Genomic DNA, 12472 nt, shown 5'->3' with positions numbered 1-12472 from the left:
ATGGGAACTCGTGCCCATTATGAGTGCTTTTTACCATCCCTGTGCTGAGTTCGAGTCTGTGCACCTACTGTGCCCATTATGAAGGGTTCCCACCATCCCTGTGCCGAGTTCCTGAGTCTGTACACCTACTGTGCCCATTATGAGGGGTTCCCACCATCCCTGTGCCGAGTTCCCGAGTCTGTGCACCTACTGTGCCCATTATGAGGGGTTCCCACCATCCCTGTGCCGAGTTCCTGAGTCTGTACACCTACTGTGCCCATTATGAGGGGTTCCCACCATCCCTGTGCCGAGTTCCCGAGTCTGTGCACCTACTGTGCCCATTATGAGGGGTTCCCACCATCCCTGTGCCAACAGGTGTACAGACTTAGTGCAGAGTGAGAATATGCAATCAAGAGGGTTGAGCTCTGAAACATCAACCCAAGCATTGGAACAGAAGTTTTCTGACCCGATCGAAAATTACTTTAGCTTGATGTATAAAAAAGCTCCCTGTACACAAATATATTTAAAACGTATTAAAGGCCATCGATCAAACTGATGAATTCACTGCTGGAAATGGCAAGGATTACAAGCCTCTCTGTCGAGCTCAGTGAAGCAAACCGTTTTTACTCACTATGCAATCTCCCCACAGGGACACAACAGTCCCAGCGCATACTACGGAAACTGCAGATTAAAGGGAGATGATCGTCTTTCTCAGCGCGTACACTTGTCACGCCATGACTGCATCACTTATTTAAAGAGGATGGTTAACATGTTTACATTGTTGGCGCCTCATATTTTTATGTCATATTTAGTATGAGGATCTTTAGATTCTCCTCTCTGGGGAACAGAAGAAATCTGTCGGGTTTTTTATTTCTGTCTGTGATGCCATTGGGGAGATGATCCCTCACTTCCTGCTTCTGTAACAAGAAGAAATGGAGGGAGCGACTGTCAGCCAGACTAGAAGGTAGAGAAAGCAACAAAAACTCTTCCTAAAATTTACTAAAAATGTGCTTGTGTCCTTATCAGACTTCCCATCACTTCCCCCTCATATGAACTGTATAAAAGACATATCCACAATATAAACACAGACAACAAATAAACATGACAGAGGCTCTAACCCTTCCATACTAATCTCAGCTGGTCCCTGCTGAATCAGCCAAGATTGGATCCACCTATGGCTAGCTTAAAGGGGTTGTAAAGGTACAATATTTTTTCCCTAAATATCTTTTTTTACCTTAGTGCAGTCCTCCTTCACTTACCTCATCCTTCCATTTTTCTTTTAAATGTCCTCATTTCTTCTGAGAAATCCTCACTTCCTGTTCTTCTGTCTGTAACTCCACACAGTAATGCAAGGCTTTCTCCCTGGTGTGTCGTGCTCGCCCCCTCCCTTGGACTACAGGAGAGTCAGGACGCTCTCTACGTTGCAGATAGAGAAAGGAGCTGTGTGTTAGTGGGCGTCCTGACTCTCCTGTAGTCCAAGGGAGGGGGGCGAGCACGACACCCCACACCAGGGAGAAAGCCTCGCATTACTGTGTGGAGTTACAGACAGAAGAACAGGAAGTGAGGATTTCTCAGAAGAAATAAGGACATTTAAAAGGAAAATGGAAGGATGAGGCAAGTGAAGGAGGACTGCACTAAGGTAAAGGAAGATATTTAGGAAAAAATAAAATTGTACCTTTACAACCCCTCCCCCAATTCAGGCTTAAAGGTTTATGGGGGATGGGGGGGGACAAACAATGATACTAAAGTTATCAATAGATTGATCGAAACTTTGCTAATTCAGCAAGGACTGGCAGATTCGATCTATGGGCAGGCTGATTGTACACAAGTCTATCCATTGATCAACTACAACCAGCATGTTGGATTTTTAGCATGCAATTATTGCCAGCAGCTATAGCAGCAATTACTGTGTTCTTACGCTAGGAACTGCTCCCTGCATTCTCCCCTGCCGGGAGAACACAGTAACCCCATACTGACTGTTTATGGGGGAATGGAGTGGCTGCAGGAAAGAAAAATGGCATCATTTACGTCACTTGCCTATTTTTGTCCTGCCTCAATGCTGCCTGGGTACCCATTCCCACACACTATTTTTTAAATGGTCATTGCACACGCATGCTCTTCACCTTACACATGTGCCGGCCAACACTACAGGCATTTGTTGGGGAAAAAAACCTGTTCGAAATTTTGAGGAAGGGTTTTGTTTTTTCCTTCCTCCCCAACATATGCCTGTCATGTCGTACAGCACACGTACAATAGGAAAAATTTAATCATGTGCTTCATTTCGTGCATGCGCAGTATGACGCTGCAAAAATCCCACAGTTTGGGTATGAGATTTCCCAGAAGGCAAATGGTGAGATTGCCTTCCCAGGGGACATGTGTGTAGCCAAGGCTACATCACCAGTGAATTTGGGGAAACCAGGAAGTGAGAAAAAAAAAAAAAAAAAAAGATAAGGCAGACACAGGTTCAGTCACTGTGCACAAAGAGAAACAGCAGTAGTGGCCGTTCTTTATTACAGGAGGGGGCGGAGACCAGACCAGCCACCCTGCACAAGCAGAGAACACAGCAGTAATTGGTCTTTATTACAGGAGGGGGGCGGAGACCAGAATAATCAACCTGCACAAGGAGAGAAGGCAGTAGTAACTAGATTTTATTAGAGGGGGCGGAGACAAGACCGGACATCCTGCATAAGCAGAGAGCACAGCAGTGACCGGCCTTTATTACAGGAGGGGGCGGAGACCAGAATAATCAACCTGCACAAGGAGAGAAGGCAGTAGTAACTAGATTTTATTAGAGGGGGCGGAGACAAGACCGGACATCCTGCATAAGCAGAGAGCGCAGCAGTGACCAGTCCTCATTATAGGAAGGGGCGGAGACTAGACCGGACATCCTGCATAAGCAGAGAGAGCAGCAGTGACCAGTCCTCATTATAGGAAGGGGCGGAGACCAGACCAGACATCCTGCATAAGCAGAGAGAGCAGCAGTGACCAGTCCTCATTATAGGAAGGGGCGGAGACCAGACCAGACATCCTGCATAAGCAGAGAGAGCAGCAGTGACCAGTCCTCATTATAGGAAGGGGCGGAGACCAGACCAAACATCCTGCATAAGCAAAGAGAGCAGCAGTGATCAGTCTTTATTATAGGAAGGGGCGGAGACTAGACCAAACATCCTGCATAAGCAAAGAGAGCAGCAGTGACCAGTATTTATTATAGGAAGGGGCGGAGACTAGACCGGACATCCTGCATAAGCAGAGAGAGCACAGCAGTGACCAGTCTATTATAGGAAGGGGCGGAGACTAGACCGGACATCCTGCATAAGCAGAGAGCACAGCAGTGACCAGTCTATTATAGTACGCTTCTGCACAGAGTCAAAGTTCCACACTGGATTACTGCACAGATCTGGAATAAATAAAACAAAGCTCACCAAGACAATATTTGCTTACCCCAGAGATCAGCTTTAACACTCATGAGCCTCTGACTTCAGCCTACTATTATATCATTACTTGAAGTCTATAATTATGTAGATAATGCTTGTTCCTTGCTGTAAAAATAACACAGAGGCCCACAGAGGGCAGATGTGTTGTTTGTCCTGATGGTACAAACAGTTCAGTCTTGTACGGTTTTTATCTAGCCATCTTATAAGTTCCAGTCATATGTATCTCCACTCTGCTCAGGCTGCATGCGACAATCCTACAGTCGCCTGCCGCAGTATTCGGCCTATGGCAGCGCCCCGGTGCCAGGAGCCTTCTCATTCCGTTTGCTGGCAGACCTTTGTGCATTGTTCAATGGTTACAGTAGAACACACATCCATCCACATACTGACCTTTCATTTGATTGGTGTCCATGCCCCATGTGGGTGACTGTTCCGGTGCCAGCATGGAGAAAGGCGAGCTATTTTCAAGAATATGCGCCTTGTCCCTTGACATTTGTTTATTTATTTTGCATCAGGCTGGAGAGGGGATTCCAGTTGGTACATCAGACCCAGAACACTGGAGTTGGAACAATTACCTTTTGTTGGTGGTTCCCTGGTTTCAGGAATTTGTACTTTAAAAAATGTACGATGAACGGAAATGCTTAGATAGACAAATCCTCTCTAACTTATACAAACGTCCCCCAACTTGGAACCAGAAGTCATTTCCCATGGTAAGCAACACCTCAGATGGTGTCAGAACTTACTAAGGCCCCTTTCACACCAAGGAGTTTTTCAGGCATTTTATCACTAAAAATAGCGCCTGAAAAAATCCTGCCCTGCAGTCTTCACTGTGAAAGGCCCGAAGGCTTTCACACTGAAGCAGTGCGCTAGCAGGACCGCTCCAAATGTCCTACTAACCGCATATTTGGAGCTGAGAAGGTGCGGTTTGTTTACCACTCCTTTACTGCTGAAGCAGCACATTGCGGGCGGTTTTAACCCTTTGTCGGCCACTAGCGGGGGTTAAAACCACACCGCTAGCGGACGAATATCGTGGCAAAAACGACGGTATAGCGGTGCTAAAAATAGCGCCGCTATACCGCCAGCACACCTCCCGCGCCCAGTGTGAAAGGGGCCTAAGGGTTGATGATGTGATGAGGTCTTTGCTACTTTTACAAGGCAAGATCCTGGTTTGCAAAGGCACTTGGGGCACACAAAAAATTATTTATATCCTTTGTGGCCATTTAGGAATATATTTTGATATTGTCGTGACCGGAGTTACGTGTCAACTTGAAAGGAGAAGAGAAACAGCTGACAGAAAAAAAAAAAGGGTCAATGCCCAACTCCACCCAAAACTTTTTTTTTTCTTGGTCTGGATAGAACAAGGAAGGGTGAGAACCTCTGGAAATTTGATTGCCATCTTTGTCCCCGTTTGTGAGATTTCTTCCCACTTCCTGTTTACTTGAATGGGTGTTACTCAGAACAGGAAGTGAGGGGAAAATCTGCCCACTTGCTGTCTATGACGAGTGGGAGACAGAATGGGAAGTGGAGGATTTCTCCCAATGAGGACAAAGATTTAGAAACCCCTGTTGGCATTTTATTGTTGTGTCCTCACTTGGGAAAATTTCCTTGCACTTCCTGTCCTAGAAAATAAAAAGATTGACTGTGTGTGTGTGTGGCCTGGCCAATCCGATGTACGAAAAACACAAACCTAGTGCTCATAGGCACAGCATAACCCCTCAGGATTTGTGTTTTTTCCACTTCCTGTCCAGGTGTCCGACAGGACAAGAATTTTAAAGTGGAAGATAAGCCTAACTATACCTATTTTTTTAAATGTTCCCTCCCTCTCCTCTTAATATATATCTATATATACATACACACACACACACACACACACACACACACACACACACACACACACACACACACACACACACACACACACACACACACACACACACACACACACACACACACACACACACACACACACACACACACACACACACACACACACACACACACACACACACACACACACACACACACACAAAAAGGAGATCTGCAATACTGGGGGCTGAGATGCAAGAGGAAAAGGCTGTGCTGTGATGTGGTATTGGGGGGGGTGCACTGTGATGTACCGTCTCGGATGCATTGCTTCTTACTGTGGCATTACAGAGTACAGAGTGCAAAGACAAGGTCCATTCACCTTAGGACATAGGTGGCAAACACAAGGCCCGCGGGCCGAATCCAGCCCTCCAGGCCATTTCATGCGGCCCTTGCACCTCTCCAGCCCTCCTCTGGTCCTACTCTAGACCAGGGGTCAAGTCCTGGGGGAAAAAAAGTGTGGGAACTCCCACACAAGATCCACTCCCCCACCAAAAGAAAAAAATAAATAAAAAAATAAAAATAAAAAATAAAAAGATACGCTCATATGCATAATTACTAAACCGCAAGTTCTTTCTAAATCCCGCGATAACTCGCGGCAGACCTTCGCAATATCTCCTGGGAACAATGTCAAAAGCTCCCAGGAGACATTGCGGCATCGAGAAAGTGACGGAATACCCGCACACTACCCGATGAATCCATATACAGGAAGTGGCCAGTAACAAAGGTTCGCCTGCCCCTGACAGTGACTCGAGCTTGGCATTGCCGCTTAGTGAAGGATTGGCTCGGCTGCTCTAGTCCTGCAAAGGGAACCGAGTTCCTGCTGTGAAAAAAGTGCAGGAACTCTGTTCCCACGCGTTCCCGCAGGACTTGAGCCCTGCTCTAGACCCTTACTTTCTGCTTTCAAGCAATGCATCCAGCTTCTTTCCAGCAGCAGCATAAGGAAAGGGGGTGCATTGTGATGTAAGGGAGAGTGGGGGACTCAACTTCTGATGGTTGGGTGGCTCTTGACATCTAATGTGAAGGGAAGGGGATGCAGTGGACATCTAATCTCACAGATATAACCGGCCCTTTTGAGGGCAATCATAATGCTGATGCGGCCCACGATGAAATTGAGTTTGACACCCCTGCCTTAGGACACTTGCAAAAATAAAAACGGAGGACTTGCAGAGTGGGGTGGGGTTATAGAAGAAGCATGTTCCTCAAAGCTTTGCCATAGTCCCATCAGCTGAAGATACAAGCCTATAACCCAGGTTCTATGAATGCTCACCCTTTGTCTTGGACTGTACAATGAGTGTAGTTGCCTAAGAAAGTGGAGTTCTTCTTTAACTGGAGATAGAATCTTTGCCAAAAAGGGAAATACTACAGAACGGCGATACCAGCTGCTTTCTGCTTGAATAGACAAATTGATGTGTTTTTAAAATGCTGCCGTGTCCAGCAACTGGTATGAGCCGCCGATGACAGACAGATAAGGAGAAACCACTACAGGAAGTCAGCTTTGTTTGTTTTTCTCCTATTTGGAGATGAATGAAACAAACAAGAACATGTTCTGGGCCACTGCCAAAGTGACGCTTCCCATGTCCTAATACACAACACATGATGACCCAGAAACGTCACATAAACCAGCGAGGTCAAGTCCTTTCCCCTCCCCAATACACATTTTAAAGTAGAACTATAGCCTAAAAAACAAAAAATATGGTTATGCAGCAATAAAAAGGTAAAGCATACAGCAGTTTTTATTCGGATTATAATAGTAATATGGCGCTATATAGCTTCAAAAATTCCACTCAAAGCATACTTTCCCCCCCCCCACTTCCTTTATTGCAACGATTCCACATTCCCCATGAATGCCCCGTTGGCACAGTTTGCGTCTGCTAAGAATTCAGAGACTACATTGGTGACATATGTAATCATGTGGTCTTCATTGTTCGCCAGGAGAACACAGTGATTATTGCTGGCGGCAATAACAGCTTGGGTACATTCAGCATGACCATACATGGTTCGAAAAATATATACTGTATTTATTGGCGTATAACACTCACTTTTTTACCCTGAAAATAGAGGGTAAACTGTGCCTGTGTGTTATACGCAGGGGGCTGTGGAAGGTTTTTTTCCTGAAACTTCCCTCTTAAAGTTAGGGTGCGTGTTATACGTCGATAAATACGGTAACTGGATTGATTTGAACCGTCTATACTTGGGTTTATAATCGTCACTAATAATTGGATCAGAAGGCCGCCCTGTGTATGCATGCTTGCTCCTGGTCCCACTTTTTCCATCCTACAAGCACACACAGTGTGACCCCCAAGTCAAGAGTCTTGTTCCTAGAGGCTGGTTGCCATTTTAGAGTGGAGAATCTCCCCTGATGGGCAGTATATGGGAGGAAGGCCATCTGGCAAACAGAAAGCTCATCGAAAGGTCATTGTGTAGAATAATTTGTACACGGTAGATCACTTTGAATGTTACTAAAACACAATCAGCAAGCAATATGGAAGAATGAAATAGTAGCTAGATGGGCTCTCACCTCAGTAGCTCCTCTCCAACTCCTCACGGCGTCCTCCAGCTCCCTGGTGGGGCTCATGTCACTGGACCCGGGAGAGTTCTTGCGCTCCTGTGCGATCGCTTCTGCAAAACACGCATGTGCCACGGGCTGCACCTTCTGTAAGGCCTGGGACAAGAACTGAAAATGAACCTGCATCACAGTCAAGAAACAGCGGCCAAGCACCTGCAGAGAGAGAAAGGGGGGGATTAGTTAGAGATGCAGCAAAAGAACATAGTAAACGTATTCACAATAAATAATCTGTACGTCATTGGGGCATGAAAAAAATGACAAATAGATCAAAATCATTCAAAAAAAAATTCTCTCCTTTTCCCATAAAAGCTTTATTAATTGCTGTTATCACATAGCTAATAATTCTAAAAATATTGTCCAAGTGCCATTTGAGTGAGTGTCTGAAGAGGTTTCCTGTTGCTTATAAAAATCCTCAGGCACCTGTATCAGACAACCATTCCATGAATAGGAATACCCGCTCAGCCAAATGTTACCCTTTATGTAATACCAAAGGGGAGAGGCGACTGGAGGGGGTAGGGGGAAAAGGCGGGAGAGGCGACTGGAGGGGGTAGGGGGAAAAGGCGGGAGAGGCGACTGGTGGGGGGAAAAGGCGGGAGAGGCGACTGGTGGGGGGAAAAGGCGGGAGAGGCGACTGGAGGGGCGAAAAGGCGGGAGAGGCGACTGGAGGGGCGAAAAGGCGGGAGAGGCGACTGGAGGGGCGAAAAGGCGGGAGAGGCGACTGGAGGGGGGAAAAGGCGGGAGAGGCGACTGGAGGGGGGAAAAGGCGGGAGAGGCGACTGGAGGGGGGAAAAGGCGGGAGAGGCGACTGGAGGGGGGAAAAGGCGGGAGAGGCGACTGGAGGGGGGAAAAGGCGGGAGAGGCGACTGGAGGGGGGAAAAGGCGGGAGAGGCGACTGGAGGGGGGAAAAGGCGGGAGAGGCGACTGGAGGGGGGAAAAGGCGGGAGAGGCGACTGGAGGGGGGAAAAGGCGGGAGAGGCGACTGGAGGGGGCAAAAGGCGGGAGAGGCGACTGGAGGGGGCAAAAGGCGGGAGAGGCGACCGGAGGGGCAAAAGGCGGGAGAGGCGACCGGAGGGGCAAAAGGCGGGAGAGGCGACCGGAGGGGCAAAAGGCGGGAGAGGCGACCGGAGGGGCAAAAGGCGGGAGAGGCGACCGGAGGGGCAAAAGGCGGGAGAGGCGACCGGAGGGGCAAAAGGCGGGAGAGGCGACCGGAGGGGCAAAAGGCGGGAGAGGCGACCGGAGGGGCAAAAGGCGGGAGAGGCGACCGGAGGGGCAAAAGGCGGGAGAGGCGACCGGAGGGGCAAAAGGCGGGAGAGGCGACCGGAGGGGCAAAAGGCGGGAGAGGCGACCGGAGGGGCAAAAGGCGGGAGAGGCGACCGGAGGGGCAAAAGGCGGGAGAGGCGACCGGAGGGGCAAAAGGCGGGAGAGGCGACCGGAGGGGCAAAAGGCGGGAGAGGCGACCGGAGGGGCAAAAGGCGGGAGAGGCGACCGGAGGGGCAAAAGGCGGGAGAGGCGACCAGAGGGGCAAAAGGTGCATTATCAGACTCTGAACTGGGTCAAATTCTGTATGATTTCATGCCTGTCAGAGATCACATCTGAGTAGCTTTGTGTTTAACGAGTTACCTCTGAATAGGGCTGGGAAAAAATAAAAATCGATACGATTAAAAAAAAAAAAAAAAAAAATTCCCCCGGGACCGGCGCCGACACAGCACTGGTCCTGAGGAGCTGTGGGCAGAAGTTTTTTAAAGAGGCCGCGGTTTCGCTTAAAAACTGCCAGCAGCTCCTCAGGACCGGCGTAGTGTCCATAAAAATAAAAAAAAAACAATTCGAAAGGTAAATCGAGTTTTATTTAAAAAAAAAAAAAAAAAAAAAAAAAAAAAAAATCGCCCAGCTCTACTTCTGAATTGTACTGAGCTGCCTCGAGCCTCGTGTTCACTATGATTTCTATCGGGAGAAAATACGCTCAGAATGCTTATAGAAGGCGATGTTATAAACATTGAAATATTTTAATAGTATTTTACAAGACTTTGCCCATACATTTTATTTGCGGTTTGCCTTCATTAAAAAAAGAAAAAAAAAAAAAGAAAAAGGAGGAAAAAAAAAGAAAAATCTCAGCAAATCTCTTTACTATACAAAACATGGAGAGTGCAGAAATAGTTTGGTATAAGGAGGAGCGGAGACCTAATGCTGTCTATTTTCCCCTATTGACAAGTACAAACAAAGAGGCTTCAGAGCGCCAGCGTCCCTCACAACACAGCTGGCTTCACATGGGGAGGAAACAGGAGTTCTATTTTAGTCCCTTGACGTCGGCACAAACGCGAAGCATTGCCTGTCAAACAAGAAATCGTCCTGCTCCTTCTCCAGGCAGTGGAATACATGAATGGAGGATCACAGTCACCAAACAGAAAACACACCAGCTACTGTACCCGACTTTCCGCAGGCCCCACAAACACACACTGTATGTTAGAGAGGAAACATGTTTGTGTGTCTACAATGTGTCCAACCACTAATGGGATTTCAGCTCCCTCTCTCACTATCTGGATTGAATATCAGAGACCAAGGCTTTCCCCAGAGACTGCTGCGGCTGTGCATCCCCAAAAAACAGGGATTGTGACAGACAAACTATATTATTGGTATTAATCGCAAAATAAGAAGTACAATTGCAGAAGTTAATATAGAGTGTATAGAATCCCTGACAAGAATGTCAGCGGCAAGCAGGCCGCCCTTACACAGGCAGTCAGCGGCAAGCAGGCCGCCCTTACACAGGCAGTCAGCGGCAAGCAGGCCGCCCTTACCCAGGCAGTCAGCGGCAAGCAGGCCAGCCTTACCCAGGCAGTCAGCGGCAAGCAGGCCAGCCTTACACAGGCAGTCAGCGGCAAGCAGGCCGCCCTTGGGAAAAGGGAATATCCTCCGTTGCAGATAACTCAGGTGCAGGCAATGCACTTAGCAAAGCAGGAACAAAAATTGTCTCTGGACAGCCGCACTCTGAAAAAATTGTAGCCTTTATTAAAAGAAGGACAGCACTATAAATCACAGCAACATAAAATAAAACCCGACCTCTGACGCGTTTCGCACTGAAACTAGTACTTAGTCATAGCATGCCGCCCTTAGTCATGTCTCCGACGCTGCCAAGTGTTGCTGAACCTGGAACTATACAAAGCACAATCTTATGGGAGGTCACTTAGCCACACCAGCAAATTCTCTGAGAAATAGAAGGCAACAGGGGAACAAAGAAGGGACTCCGCAGACAGGGCTGCTAATAAGACTTTTATTTTTATATACCAACAGGGTCAGGCTCTATAGTTTAGTCTTGCATGACTTCTTTAGAAAAATGGATACTTGGCAAATGCAACTTCTATGGATTCTAATGGTAATCTTTTCCCAAATCTGCCTCAACCTTTGAAAAACCTAATGTCATATTGGGTATTCCATGGTGGAGACGTAACATAATTTAGAAATCCAGCTACAAAAGAAACATCTTTGCTGTGACCTTGCGTGAGAACGGGCACAAATTACACTCAGTAGGAAGCCGGTGAGTCAGCTCATCAATGACTACTTGAAAATGAAAGATCAGTTGTGGACAGGGCCAATGTTTTAGTCATTTCAGGCATGTATATAGTGCCAACAATTTACGCACCTTCACATAAGTCCCTGTCCCTAATGAGCTTACAATCGAAGGTCCACAGCTCACATCTATGTATATAAAACACACATACTGGAGTAAATTTTAACCACTTGCCACTCAGTCACAGTAGATTTACCGTGACCAAGCAGCAACTGCAGGCTCAGCAAGGTAAATAAATGTTGCAAGCTCGCTTCTGTGTATGGGCCACCCATCCTCTGCTTATCCGCACTGTGGATGGGCACCGCGCAATTTTGTTAGTCGAACCCAGCCAATGATTTTATGGCCGAGACCTGCTGATCAACTGTGTCCAGTCACAGCACAGAGCTCTGTGTGTGTACAAATACACTGGACTGTACACAGAGCAGAGATCTGGCTGTTTCTTCTCCCTGCAAAGCAAGGAGGAAAAAAAACCCCCAGCAAGATCTAGTAGTAAAAGCAGCAAATATTACACACATTAGATGGCCACGATTAAGCACTAATGTAGTGCGAAACATGTCGGCTGTCCCTTTCTGTGGCTGTGTCTTGCTGTGTATGCCTACTTTTATTGAATAAGACAACTTTCCGAAGTTTATCTGGAGTGTGGCTGTCCATTTTCTCCCGAATCTTCTTTATTACACACAATACATATTGCTGGACACAGTGTTAACCCCTTGATTGTCCCTATGTTAACCTCTTCCCAGAAAGTGTCATTAGCACAGCGATAGCGTATAGCAGGGGTGCCCAACCAGGGCTGTCTTGGTGAGAGGGCACACCTAGGCACTGCCCAGGGGCCCCAGCTGCATGAGGGGCCCCTGCACTTTCCCCAAATCAGCTTGTCTTTGAGCCCAGGCTGCCCCGAAATTGGGGGGCCCCATAATGGCACTGAGTGATAGATACACAGGGGGGGGCAGTCTGCCTCCTACCTACTTGATGTCTGTTTACCTGCACTGTCATCATTGTAGAAGCCCCAAAGCATTACTTTGCCCAGGGACCCATGATGCTATTAAGACTGCCCTGAGCCCAACCAGT

At 47.5% G+C, this 12472-nt stretch overlaps 1 protein-coding gene across 2 annotated transcripts in view; it reads right to left on the bottom strand.

Moving 5' to 3' along the window:
* Window positions 1-12472, bottom strand: part of GARRE1 (granule associated Rac and RHOG effector 1) — a 96701-nt gene that overhangs the window by 32269 nt on the left and 51960 nt on the right. For both annotated transcript variants that reach the window (XM_040329431.1, XM_040329432.1), the window contains exon 3: window positions 7795-7995. In XM_040329431.1, the coding sequence (XP_040185365.1) occupies window positions 7795-7995 (201 nt within the window). The remainder of the gene's footprint in view (window positions 1-7794; window positions 7996-12472) is intronic.

Source organism: Rana temporaria, chromosome 11, assembly GCF_905171775.1.
Source record: "Rana temporaria chromosome 11, aRanTem1.1, whole genome shotgun sequence".
In the NCBI taxonomy this organism is placed as follows: Eukaryota; Metazoa; Chordata; class Amphibia; order Anura; family Ranidae; genus Rana; species Rana temporaria.
The sequence above is the reverse complement of the archived record's forward strand: the minus strand, read 5'-3'. Positions and strand labels throughout refer to the sequence as shown.